This window comes from Capsicum annuum, chromosome 8 (assembly GCF_002878395.1).
Source record: "Capsicum annuum cultivar UCD-10X-F1 chromosome 8, UCD10Xv1.1, whole genome shotgun sequence".
Classification (NCBI taxonomy): Eukaryota; Viridiplantae; Streptophyta; class Magnoliopsida; order Solanales; family Solanaceae; genus Capsicum; species Capsicum annuum.
In genome coordinates, this window is record NC_061118.1 from 160,377,594 (window position 1) to 160,391,937 (window position 14,344).

General features: G+C 35.2%; 1 protein-coding gene and 1 non-coding gene across 3 annotated transcripts; one reads left to right on the forward strand and one right to left on the reverse strand.

Annotated features, from left to right (window-relative positions):
- Positions 1 to 637: 637 nt before the first annotated feature.
- Positions 638 to 710, forward strand: TRNAK-CUU. Its single transcript has one exon. It is a non-coding gene; the product is annotated as a tRNA-Lys (tRNA).
- Positions 711 to 878: 168 nt separating this feature from the next.
- Positions 879 to 11,870, reverse strand: LOC107839958 (sterol 3-beta-glucosyltransferase UGT80B1). Of its 2 annotated transcripts, none has more exons than XM_016683642.2 (15): positions 11,640 to 11,870; positions 11,480 to 11,551; positions 11,133 to 11,217; positions 10,916 to 11,055; positions 10,634 to 10,659; positions 10,092 to 10,173; positions 9,657 to 9,758; positions 9,219 to 9,274; positions 8,869 to 8,903; positions 4,262 to 4,478; positions 2,951 to 3,166; positions 2,620 to 2,679; positions 2,409 to 2,448; positions 1,333 to 1,554; positions 879 to 1,078 (listed from the first exon to the last, which is right to left on the reverse strand). In XM_016683642.2, exons 1-15 carry the CDS (start codon positions 11,763 to 11,765, stop codon positions 1,022 to 1,024), a joined length of 1,536 nt encoding a protein of 511 aa, XP_016539128.1. In that variant the 5' UTR covers positions 11,766 to 11,870; the 3' UTR covers positions 879 to 1,021. The 2 variants fall into 2 exon arrangements, with proteins under 2 accessions (XP_016539128.1, XP_016539126.1); XM_016683640.2 differs by having other exon boundaries at positions 10,593 to 10,663; positions 11,640 to 11,869.
- Between the last annotated feature and the right edge of the window lie 2,474 nt (positions 11,871 to 14,344).

Here is a 14,344-nt window from a genome sequence, read left to right on the forward strand (position 1 = left end):
CTAGCTGAAATGAATTAATTAAATTTTAAATGAATATTGATTGGTGATAAGCAAAAGAATAAAATAATAATAAAAAAAACTAATTGTTGAAGAGATGAATTGAATTCAAGTGACCTTTGGACCACTACTATTGAGTTAGATCTAAAATCTCTGACCTTTTAAAAAGTGGAGTAAACTTTTTTACCCTCTATTTGAGCCCACCAACCAGACAGTTGATTTTAGAAAAGAAACTTGTCTTTTCTTTGACTCTTATCTAATTAGTTTGGCAAAAATCCTCAATACATAAATTTAGAACCACAAGAAGATTATTTCTATCGCGGCTCGAAGATAATAATATCTGTTTCTTTATTTATCTTTCAGTCGGTATTTGATATTTGTATTAAAACTATTGATTAAAACTTACACATTATTAAAGGACGAGAGTTCATTTCTGAAGGCGATGAAAAAATTTTCAATCCTAAAGGCTTGAAAAAGAAACCTCTGGATGACCCAAACCATTTCTAAGAAACAAGCACATCATAGTTTTTAAACAAGGAGCATTGAAATGTCGAAGCTTTAGGCTTTAGCATGATATTATTTAGCTTTTATTATTTACTTTGAATTATTAATCTTTGCTTGCAATTGGTCCCACAACAAAGCCCGTCTAGCTCAGTTGGTAGAGCGCAAGGCTCTTAACCTTGTGGTCGTGGGTTCGAGCCCCACGGTGGGCGGGGGTAACCTTTTATAATTATCTTCGTATTTTTTAAGCAGTCTGTTTTATGTATAACTTTATTGGGTTAATTTTTTTATTTTTTTTAAATTCATCATATAATTTTTTCCCCTCTCTTTACTGATAAACATAAGATGATTATAAAAGAAACCCATTGAAGTAAATACTATGTAACAATTCCAACTAATCCTCTTTTTTAACCCAATCAAAATAAATGCATGAAAAATTAGAAATTTGCAGTTTAATACGTATAATAGTTCAACTATCAAGCAAAGGGTGCTCCAAAAATACAAGAAAAAAATAGTGTTGGTATCATCGACTACTCCTTAGCTCTTCCTTAATGAGACGAACTGCTTCTGATACTCCATCCTGGATATTTACCAAAACCAAAGAAGATATTAGCAATCTCACATTTTACTCCCACTGCTAAACTGAAGTGAAAAATGGTGCCTATTACTCTTCTTAATGGAAGCAGCAGTTAGACTGCTAATGATATTATAATGAAGCTTAAACAGTATTGGTAATAGCAGCAGCCAGATGTAGATATAGAGCGAGTTTAAATATATAATAGGTCATTAAAATGTAGTTATATAAGGTTATTCGTAGTCAGGAATTAATCTTACCTCATTAGACAGTTTATTAGATATCTGCAAAGCACGGGTTTTGACTTCAGAAGACTGCGAATAAGCCAGGACTCTCACAAGCATGTTTGCAGCTTCCTTTATGTAGAAATCCTCGTCTTTATCTGGCAACAAATGTTCTCTTCGCAATGGCTCAGGGGCAACACCAAGCCAATACATCCTCTCTGCCCAGTAGAATTGATCCAGCATAAATGGGCATATCACCTGTCATTACATAATGCAGACATCATGTACGAGAGTTCGCACCAATTTCTGACCTTTTACCTTTACTGAACTAAAATCTTAACGCCAAACATCAACCACATTTCACCACATTGACTGAAACATTCTGTGACATTTTCTTGACAGTCTATCAAAATGTACATCCGACTTTTAATGCAATTATAGGTTGAGCGCATATACATGGTGGTACCAAATTTCAACTTAGACAATCTTACTCTCTGTAAGCATCCTTTCTCAGTGTAATCAATATATTACAACAACTACACTTCAATTGCAAACTAATTTAGGCTGTTGCATCAATCTTCTTCATTATCCATTTTCATTTAGATCCGTCTCATTCCAATATTCAATTATTTAAGTTCTCCACATTTTCAACTGACATATAAATCTATTTAGACAGCATATGATAAGGTCGCTGAAAAGCAATGATGCAATCTTTCTGTGCTTAATGAAATCTTATTCCCCACAGAAAGTCAATCATTGATCAGAGGCACTAGAAAAACTTGAATTGATCTTTCTCATATTTCAGCTCCAGCAAGAACAACTTACTTCTAAAATTATAAATTCCGCAGATCTGAAAATTTATAAAGAAAAAGAGGAATCGAGATTCTTCCTAAATATACCAATTTTTCAGACAATGAATTGCTTTTAAATTTTCAATTTCTTCAAATTAGTAACTCGTTTAAGGTTCAGATGGCACTGTCTCACCCTGACCTGTCCATCACATAAACTAAAATCATACAAGTCTTCCTGACCAAAAAAGTTTCAAAACTAATAACAGGTGGACAGGCTGCAGAGATTGCAATAAGTTGCAGAAACTCAATGGTGAAACAAACCTGAGGAACTCCAGCCTGTAAAGCAGCAGCAGTGGATCCACTGGGGATATCAACACCCAAACGGCAGCAAATACATTAATAACATGAAAGGTGCACAATGGTTAACAGCATAATTCCTCACACAGAGGGAGGATGATAGAGAGAGAAAGAGTAACTGGAGGTAGCCAAACAGTAAGGGAGGATGGAAAAAGAAACACGGAACATATCCAACCTTCCACCGTGATGAATTGCAGCAGCACACCTTGGAAACAGCCAGTTGTATGGGATGGAACTTGGAGAATAAACAACCAGACATCAATTACCAGAACAGCTGTATATGATGTTTCTAATAGCTTCCTAACTATTAGATTGAATCCTAAACATGGAGATTAAAGATAAAAGTATTGCAATAACCTACAATCATTTATTACAAGAAAGTGAAACACTATGGTCCTTTGTGCATCTTCTAGACCAAAAACACATTCCAAAGCATAACCATATACCTAATATTGCCTCTATTAGAATTATCAAAGACTCAAGTGGGTCCAGTGTAACGAACTTACCCAGAGAAACAAAAGAGTCGGCCTCCAAAAAGAGAAACTCCTCCATTACTCTGTTCTATTTGTTCCGAACAAGCGGATACTTCTTTGGTATAAGAGTCAATTGCTGCTTCTAAAGGTTCATAGCCAGCTGAGAACAAAATAAATCTGCTATCTGATATGTCTAATGCAGTTCCAAGCACCCGAAGGAATGCATGAGGGTTCTTCAAGAAACCCATGCTGCAGAGCCAAACAAAGAGTTCATGATAAGAAGGTATTCACTGATAGAAGTAGCACAAAGAGTAATTAAACAAAATTCGACTAAATTTGTCTTGCAGAATACATTTTAAAAACATAAAATTAAGGAATGAAATAAAAAGTTCACGAATCAAGTTGTAAAAATTTAGAGCCAACATTATCTCGATCTTGAGATTTTGTTTATGAAAGAAATTAATTTACTGATTTTATGGGGACAGATCTAATTTACAAGAGGTATACCAAAAAGTAGAAAGCCTAAAGAAAATTATGGTTTTCTATGAAAGACATTCAACCATCTATGGCTATGGGAACTTCGTGAGCGCTCCACAAGTTAAAGCAAATAAAAGACAAGCCCTAAATTTTACAAAGTCATGTTTTTCCTTTCAAAAGCTCTCTTCCTCCATAGTATCCACATGAGAGTCGGGGAACATCTCATGCACTGCTTGTCCTCCCGCTGCATGGCCAATTGTGCATCATTCCTTTTCACTGTTTCCCACTTTGTTTTATAAACACCACATTTGGTTTGCGATCTTGCAGTGCACCATTAAGTGGCTCATATATTCCCCGACTCTTGTACATGATACACCGACATTTATTGTTTCCTTTTTCCTCAATTTGCCTGCCGTCAGGATCCCACCTCTCATCACTATCCAAGTGAACAAGCAAACTTTGGGGATCTTTTGTAGAAAGCAATCTTACTTTGTAGGTTTACTACTTTTTTTGGTGTACCTCTCTTTTAATAAAATTGATTTACCTTGTCAAAGGAAAAATAAAGAGCCCATAATTTTAAATCTTCAAAAAAACATAGAACATGATGGGACAGTTTTTTTTCTAAGAAATCAAACTCAAAACCTAACAACAAAAGCAAAATAAACCTCTCATTTCCAAATTGGGTCTAATGCTAGAATTACTTTGTTCTATTTAAGAAGAAACAGAGAGAACATTTAAACTAAATACAACAGTTTGCACAAACTAACTTCCAGACAGGAAAAGAGTTCTCATTAGTCCCTCAAAACTTATATACTGAGAGAAGAACAAAGCTTTGCATGAAATAAAATCGTCAAAATGAGACTTCACCTTCCAACTGAACTCAGACCTATGAAAATAGGCAGATTTGTAGCAGGAAGTTCAATGAAAAACTGTAAGCTGAGGTGGATAGAACACAATTTGTTTTGTTTATTTGAACTCCCTGAAGAAACTGATGCAGAGATTTCTGCACAGTTATTGCATGAAAACTGCCATTCCGGGGGAGGAAACCAAAAGCCACAAACCCGCACTTTTGATGGCCAATAACCTAATATATAGGTTCTCACTGATCAGCTTAATAACAATAATAGCTTTACAAATACAGTTTCGTCAATAGTAACTTTTTGCATTAGCAAAACTATCTAAAGCAGGCAGCTTCACAATATTTTTGTTCTCACTATTTAACAAAGAATATAGTAAGGTTATCCTGCATAGCCAAAGTTCAGAAAACTTGTAGCCTTAAACTCAATAGAGTAGCTGAATTTGTAACATAGTGTAACGCCCCTCCTAGTCATTTCGTGAATTTTACGGGTCTTTTGCATTTTTGTTCTCCCCATAGTTGGTGTACGTGAATTTATGATCCACGGGATGAGTAGTATCAATTTTTGAGATGTACGAAAGTTATTTGAGTCATTAGTTGGATTATTTTCTCGAGGTCCCAATTAATTTCGATGATCTATTCAAAGTCTTGGGTATTTTAAATAATGAATTAAATTAGGGATTTAATGGGTCAAATTTTTAATTTATTAACTTATGTGGTCAATATAAGAATAAAATTAAGTGGTCAGGGTTTACCATTTATAATAATAATAGAGTCAGAAGTTGAAAGTAAGAGGGGCATGCCAGTTACAACCCTATTTTTACTTCACCGCTTCCGAGGAGATCTTCTACGGCTTCAGGTTAGCAAATTCTAGTTAATTATTCCTACCACTGTGTTGTAATACTGTTAAGAAAATTCGTGGCGGTGAATTCTGTATAGAGCGGTTGTTAGGCAGAATTGTTGAATTGAAATTTTCTTAACAATAACATAGTAGAATTCTTAATAAGGACAAGTTTAGGTTTCTAATTATTAAAGTAGTCATTTGATAGTCAGTGGATAAGGAAAAAAAGAAGTTAATTAATTGAATATATTCGGTAATGATTGCCAATCATTGGCACTTTTATTTATTCCATAAATGTTATGTTTAAGTGGAGTTCGAGGGAATCAAAGCTGTAGCTTCTCTTCTTTTTCGTACTGCTTCCAAATTTGAGTATTAAAGAAACTGAAGTTTCAGTATAGATTTTTTAGAGTAAGATTTATAAACGGGTGTTATTAGATTCGTACTCCTATAAGGATTTTATATATCGGGACAGATTCAAAAACGTTTCGAAACTTTGAGGAAGGCCAAAGCGCTTGTGGACTAACAACATTTGGATTCCTTGGTTGAGGTAGGTTACGGTTTAATTGGAGTTTAAACTCGACTTAATTGTGTGTATGCTCCTAAATTGAATACTTGTTGATTTGGTATTAGGACATGCTTGAAATTGTTGATGTTTGGATTGTTGTTGCGTGTATAAATGTTGTTTCTTTTTAATTTTTATAAAGAAAAACCTCTATAGACTTTTCATCTCTTAACAGAGTATTATAGTTCCAGTACCATATATCAAGTACTCCATCTCGCGGTGTAGTATAGTGATTGGTCTCCTAGTTTTGTTTTGCATTTCTTCTTTTCGATACGTAGGGATACAGCTTTGCCTCTGAAATTTCTATGCAGTTCTTTGACTTTTGGATTTGAGAGTGCTGTTTTACAGTTCCTGTTGTGTATATCAGGAAACATTTGGAGGTTTCAAGGGAATTGTTAATGAGTGACTATTTTGTTTCTATTATTTGAAAACCTGTCATTTTCTAGTTTTAATAACAAGGTTACGTTTTAAGAAGCAGAAGGCACTTGAATTAATGGTTTGGTCCTGAGCCGGCGGTCTATCGGAAACAGCCTCTCTACCTCCGTCGGGGGTAGTGGTATGGATTGCGTACATTTTACCCTCCCCAGACCCCACTATGTGGGAATATACTGGGTATGTTGTTGTTGTTGTGAAAATTTACGATGGAATTGTCTTATAACTTTAAGTGTACTCGTAAACTTGGTACATTGTGTTGTATGCTGTGAGGTTGTTTAAATTGATATTGATAATACTTGTGTATGTTGGATCAGGTACCACGCCGGTACGAACGTGTGTATATGTTGGATCGGGTACCACGCCGGTACGGATATGTATATGTTGGATCGGGCAAAAATAAGTCCCATAGCATGTAAGTACATAATTGTGTTGATTTTTGTGGATGTTTACAGTATGGTTGATACTCTTGATGATTATGTGGCTTGTTTGTGAGCACTGTTTGATCTGTTATTGTTGTATTATTGATTCATTGAGTATTTATTATGTGATAAGCCTGTCTACTTGTTATTTGATTTATGTTGTGTACATGCTATTAAATTGAGTTGGCCTATGATACCTACCAGTACATAGTGGTTTGTACTGATACTACCCTGTACTCTTTTGTTGAGTGCAGAAAGTGTTCTAGAGGCTCAGACATGTACTCACCTCTAGAGTTTGATAGGGGATCTTGATCCAAGGGTGAGCGCTCTGTCTCCAAGCTGTCATGGGTCATCTTATTTGTTCTTGTCCATTTTTTGGGCAATGAGATATTCTTTATTTACTTTAATTTTGGATATCACCTTAGACATGATCTTTGTTAGTAGTTCTTGCACGATGACTTTCGGGTCTTTGAAATTTTAGTAAGTAGTTTGTTTGAAGAGGGAGAGTTTCAAGTATCTGGGGTCTATAATTCAAGGTAATGGTAAGATTGACGAGGATGTCACTCATCGTATTGGGGCAGAGTGGTTGAAGTGGAGGCTCCCTTCGGGAGTCCTTTGTGATAAGAAAGTGCCCCCGAAGCTTAAAGGTAAGTTCTACAGAGTGGTAGTCCGGACGGCTATGCTGTATGGAGCGGAGTGTTGGCCAGTTAAGAACTCCCACATCCAAAAGGTGAAGGTGGCGGAGATGCGAATATTGCGATGGATGTGTGGGCATATCAGGAAAGATAGGGTGAGGAATGAGATTATTCGGGAGAAGGTGGGAGTTGCCTCGGTGGAGGATAAGTTGCGAGAAGTGAGGCTACGTTGGTTCGGGCATGTGATGAGGAGGGGCCTTGGTGCTCCAGTGCGGAGGTGTGAGACTGGCTATGGATGGTTTTAGGCGGGCTAGAGGTAGACCGAAGAAATATTGGAGGGAGGTGATTAGGCATGATACGGAGCAATTACAGCTTACAGAGGACATGACCCTTGATGGAAGGTGTGGAGGACGCGGATGAGGGTAGATGGTTAGGGGGTGGAAGTGCGGCGATACTAATAGGGGAGTGCTCCTTTGGGTCTAGAGCTTCTGGTTCGTAGTGTTGGGGCTGTAGTTTTTGGGGTTAGTGGTATTGACTTTTTTGCATCCCGTACTAGTTTATTATGCACTTATCTTTTGTGTTTGTTATACTGTTAGTTTGTTTTGTGTACCATACTAGTTTGTATCCGTTTACTTTTTGTATTTGTTATACTGTTATTGGTCCTAAGCCGGGGGGTCTATCGGAAATAGCCTCTCTACTTCTCCTGAGGTAGTGGTATGATCTGCGTACACTCTACCCTCCCCAGACCCCACTAGGTGGGAATACACTGGGTATATTGTTGGTGTTGTAGTAGTTTGTTTGACTTCCTCATTAATAATGATTAGTCCTGGATTATTGCTATTATGTTGATTTTATAATAATATCATCTTAATATTGACTAAGTGATTGGGTAATGGTTCGGTTTAGATGGTTCTCCCACAGGAATATTAGTGTGGGTGCCACTTATGGCCATTTGGGTCGTGACAAAGTTAATTCTGTCACGATCCGAGCCTAAGCCCTGGCCGCGACAGAATGGTATCAAAGCCGCTCCTGTGTCAGCCTTGTCAATGTGGGCCAGAGTTCAAACTGAGTGTAGGCGAATCCCGGTAAGGTGGGGCAAACCTCAGTCCTGAGTGTAGGCAAATCCCATTCAGTGGGGTTCGGGATGCCCGTCGCGGCCAGGGCCTCGGCTCAGGTTGTGACACATAGCTGGCTTTACCCTAAAATAGAAAAGAAAAGTGGCTTTCAACTAATATGTACTATACAACTTAGAAAAAGGCAGAGACATATTCTCAGAATCATCAATGTGATTCCTTATAACACCATTATTGCAACTCCGTATTAAGAATTTAATTGTAATCATGCAGTTCTGCAGATTCCAAGTAGTCATGTTACAAAAGGTCAAAGATCACCAAAATGGGGAAATATATACTTATATTACCAGAAGACTGCAACTAGTGAAACTTCATTAAGCGCTATATATTCAGGGCCAAGTCAGTTTCAATTTAGAGACGACTACTAAGTATTATTTACGCCAACAACTACTAAACCAAGTCTTGATTCTTGAAAAACACCAAGCTATATCAAAATAAACACCACACGACTGAGCAATTAAATATGACGGTATCCAATTTTAGCAGCCCAGTGACCCAGGCAGTTAAATCTTTAGCATTTTATCCTTGTGCCAGGGAAATTTCTACATGGAACTAAGAAGAGGTATCTATAGATATTTCATCATAAGCCATACCAGGGCATTCAACAACTTCTTTGCTAAATCCATACCTGTGATCAAGTCAGATTATGTCAGAAAGTGCAATAACAATCATCCTGTTACAATAAATAGACACATGGAAACATACACATTAAGATGACAACAACCTATACGTCACGATAAAATACCAACCTGTTCTATTTGGAGATACTTCAAAAAATACATCTTTACACAATCTGAAAACACTTTTTAAAGAAATTATAGAAAAAGTAAAGGCCACATTAATTCTTTTCTACATCTTTAAGATTTATCCTACTCTTATCTTCTAGAACTTTATAGATTTAAATAGTTCTGTAGATGCTTTTTAGCTGGTACAATTATCTTACAATAGTAGAGGAGACGGAAGCCTCTCATGGAATGCTGGAAGACCTGTTACAGGGTCCTGCATCCAAATGAAAGACCAGCAAATACAATGAAGCAACAAAATTAACAGAGATTCAATAGGAGAGGGAGCACTACTCGCCTTTAACCAAAAAATCAGTGACCCAAATAATTCAGTTTATGGGTTCAGTTCTGCTAGTTCGAAAAGGCTAGTGGTTTTGATTTTACAAAATATATGTTCACACGGTTTTCAGTTACCAAAAGCCGAATTACCTGATCGCTTTATCATAAAATAAACCGAAAAATGAACCGTGTGGTTTGGTGATCGTTTTGCTCCTTAAAGATGAATATCTAAACTGAGCAAATTCCAGTCTCAAACTTCAACGCTCTGATTAGAAGGGAAAATTTAGGAAAATTGTTATTGGATGGAGTAAATAACAAACCGTAAAAGGAAGTGAACTCAGATTCAGGTCCAGACTTCTCCACGAGCCCCACTCCTCAGTGAAAAGTGGCCACATCCAATGGATGACATCTTTCCAGCCAACCTACTATCAGCAAGAATGCAAAAGACTCAACTCGTGCAATTGCTGTCTTTAGTCAAAGTATATAAGACTAAAATTCAGGGGAAGGACTTATATAACATTAAAAACCTTAAAGGATTGAAACAAAGTTGACGATCAACCAGCAGGTATTAGTACTGCAGGAGCTTATACCACAGGCACAGGATATGACATGTAGTAGGAATATTTTACCAGAATCACAGGCATAAGTCTGTGTATTAACTCACTTGTAGATTTTAAAAGAAAATTGGAACTGATTTTTTTAAAATGAAAGTCGGTAAAAGAATATACCGAGTGGCTACAGAATTCATCAAGTACCTTGTCAATGGGAGCTTCCTGGAGATGGTTATATAAATTGGGATGTTCTTTCCTGAATTGCCGTTCAAATGATGAAGGAGCACTACATCGCATGAGAAGAGCTAAAATTCAGGCAAACAAGCAGTACAGCTTCTGCATTAATTCCAACCTAAGCGTCCAGACACTAGAGTAATTTCAAATGCCCAAGATGCTTCGGAATGAACAGATGAAAGATGAGCATATTTTACACACAAGTAAGGTATTCATGAGTTTAAATGCTTGGCCTCCATATTCTTAAACAGGTCTACCTTACTAGTTAAAAGTAAGTGTCTCTCCAGAACAAGAAGTTCATGGAGAGATGTTCATCAAGTTCATTTCCATATAAAGCAAGTTCATGGTATCCAATTAACAAATTGAAGGAGCCACAAATTGTAGTAACTTGTAATACATACTTGAAGATAAGACGTGAGGATAGTAAGATTGTTATGGAAAGAAGGGAATTAAGAAAGTTTCTCTTGCTACCTATAAGGAACAACATAAGGAGCAACCACAATGCAACGGACCTGAAAAAGCTCTGCAAGACTCCAACCTTCCTGGAACCCAAGTTATAGGGTGACAAAAACAAAGCGCTGTGACTATACTATAACTGACAATGACTTTACTACTCATACATATAATTGAAAGCAATTCACACCCTCATCCCATCCCTCCACATCCACCTCCCCCAAACTGTCTACCTTTCTAAGGGGATAGACTCTCCAAGCTCATCTTGCTGAAACGAAAACTCCTCTCCTAAAATTATAATTAAAAGGGAGACAGAATAATTAAGTGACAGATTAATTTACCAGAGCAAAGAAATTAATAGCAATAGCATCGCCCTCCACTGAGTCATCTCCAAAGATATCCTCAATGATCGAAGTACACTCGTACCTATGCTTCTGGATAATTTCCCTTTTGTGGGCAGAAAAAGACAACTCCATCTTACCTGATCAACAAGCATTACTTGAGTCAGGGATATTACGATAAGCATAAATATAATCAAGCTGTCAAACAGTGACGTACCATAATGTTCAAGAGGGGAAACAACAGGTGGTGATGAAACTGGTATATACGTAACTTTATTCAGTCTCAAGTGCACCCTCAAGTTCTGTCAGGAAATAGAAGAAAATTCTGAAGCATTCGGCGTCAACTTTCTGAAATTTCCCACTCTTATACTAAAAGAGAAAAGGAATTTGGCTGCCTTATCCAGCCTAAAGGTTAAATATATCTGGGTTTCTTTCAAGGGCTTGCTGAAATCAAACTAGACCACTTCATTTAAACATAAACAACATGCAAGAAAAATACTAACATTTCAAAAAATAAAATAGCGAGAACAAGCAACAGATAAGAATTGTTCAGGTTTTGCTAACCTCGTGAGCTGAATGAGTTACAAAAAACACTTGATATTGCTCCTGATCACAAGCAAACGCTGCTGCAATAGCCTATTCATCAAGCCATTAATTAATATACATGGAACTACAAATTTATTTAGTGCAATAACTTATTCGAGGGTGATCGGAGGAGAGTTACGGCAAGAGGATACACATCGCCTTTAGTTCCAAAAGCCATGAAAACTGCCGCCGCTTTGCTTCTCATCTTCTTCTCAAATTCAACCATACAATGGCAATTCTCCTTTTCTTTTTCCACAATGTGCATTTTCGCTGCAAAATTTCTTTTTCGTATTCCAAAATTCTTATTTGGCCATAAAAATATCAAATATACATCTCTTAGGATTTTGGAAAAGAGGTGTTTTCATTTTTTAATTCTTTAAATTATTTATTTTCATAAAATAACCCTATTTAAATTATATTACATGTTCAATTTTTTCCTATATTTGTTTAAAAGTTATATTTATATTCTAATATGAACTCCAAATAATATGATCAAACACAATTTCAACTTCAAATTCAAAATAAAGTGAATATATTTTTTATTTTTATGGTCAAATACTTATTAAGAAATGAATTAATTATTTTTTTATTTTATAAAAGTCTTAACATAATTATTTATATTCTTATTATGAAGTGCGTTTATTTATATAATTTGGCAATTACTTAGAGCCCGTTTGGATAGGATTAAAATCTGGTCAAATCAGCTTTTAATTTCTTTTTTAGCTTTTTAAGGTATTTGGTAAAATTAAAAAGTGCTTAAAAAAAGTTAAAAATTGATTAAAAAAATAAAAAATTGATAAGCTAGTACCCAACTTTTTTTTTTTTTTTTCTAGAATTAAATTCTTTTAGATTTGATCAAAATATTTACCTTTTTATTCCTTATATTTTCCTCCAATTTCAACAATATCCTAAACTTGTAGCCCTTAAATATATAGTTTTTTTTTCTCTTTACTACTTCGCTTCATCTCTTCCGTCTAATTTCCTCTTCATCTTTCTTCTTTGTTTTCATCGAATCCATCATTACATCGAAGGTTTGTTCAAAAAATTTATTTTAGAATTAAAAATTATAAATAATTCATCTTATTTATGGTGTTTAACAACTTTAAGGACATTTAAGTCATTTTAACAACAGAAAAGGCTTAAAAATATCCCTGAACTATTTGAAATAACTCAAAACTGCTCCTCGTTAGATTTTTGGCTCAAAAATACCCCTTTATTAAATATTTGGCTAAAAAATATCCTTCCCTCTAACAGAATTTAAAAAAGGATCAAAAATACCCCTGAACTATCTAAAATGGCTCAAAAATACCCCTTTGTTAAATGTTTGACTCAAAAATACCCCCCTCTTAACGAAATTGCACCAAGCATACCACATAGATAAAAAAAAACTACGTGACTATGTCACATTATCATCCACATATAAAATGTTAGTATTTTTTAATTATATGACATTACTTTTTTCTTTATTTTTATTTTTATTTAAAAACGCCAGTGAAATGAACAAAATTTACACGGCTTTTTCATTTTTAATCAAAGTAAACAAATGGTGGTTACATAATGTTTTTTTTGAAAAATTTTATTAAATGTAACATCACTATTATCAAATTCTTTTGATCATCTAAAAAATAAGTTTTTTCCTGTTAATAGATTTAAAAGTGTGAAACCCAATAAAAGAGTCTTATTAAACTGATAAACCCATTAATTATTAGACCAGTATAAAAGTTAAAATTAAGATTTACTCATAAAAGTAACAAATTTCAAACTAAACTTCAAATTAGTTACTCAAAAGATGTGCTTGGCTTTGCTAACTTTTACTCAAAATGCTTATGTTAAAATGATTTAATAAATACCTCCTCTAATCTAAAATTAACGAATCTTTGAATGTGACACACATCTTCAAAAAGTTAATGAATGACATAATTAAATAATAATTTATCAATATTAAGTATCATTTTACTTCTTTTCAAACTTGTCCTAAAAATAATAAGATTATTCATCAAAACTGAATTTAGAAAAATAAATTCATTTCAAATGATTAAACAAGTGTTAAAAAGAATTCATTTATTTTGAAAAAGAATTTGCATGTAGTAAATTCAACTCAATTATCAGTAAATCAACATTTGCTAGCTTAAAAGTTAAAATTTTAACTCCTCCTCCGAGTCAACATCAGATCAAAATCAAGCTATCCCTCATCCCAAACGACAATAACAAGATAGAAATTTAGAACTTTTAAAACACTAATGCCATTGTGATCATTAAATTGGTCATAAAAGAGGATTTTGTCGAGCTGAAAAAACCAAATAAGCTTTGTTGGGTGACTAATGGGTATGCACTTTGTTTTTGAGGCGGACCATTAGATTTTTGAGAGTGTCCATCTAGTTAAATCATCACAAAGAGGCAGAGGCTAAGCCAGAACGTCTGTGTTGAACCTGCATCCGAAGACAGATAAAGAAGTTTACCATTTAGTCATTAATAAGCTTCAACATCCTCACAGTAGCAGATGACAAACATGATGATGAGTGTGTGTGTGAAAACCTTAAAAGCAGCAAGACCAACGATGCACTACCTAGAACAAGTTTGACATATGAACTGAAAACATCGCAAGTGCAGTAAATAATGTTTTCACTAGATTAAGCTGATTGAATCCAGATTGATTTTCACAAGAGATAGGAACAGTGAAAAAAAACCAACATAAGCTTAAAGCAACGCACTGAGACATCATTGACTGGTACAACTTATACATCCATGTACTCAGGCCGAAGGACTCCCTCCTGTTTCTTATATACTGAAAATATTGTGCCCACTTCACATTCAAGTAAACCAGGAGGCAAACACCACTATTAC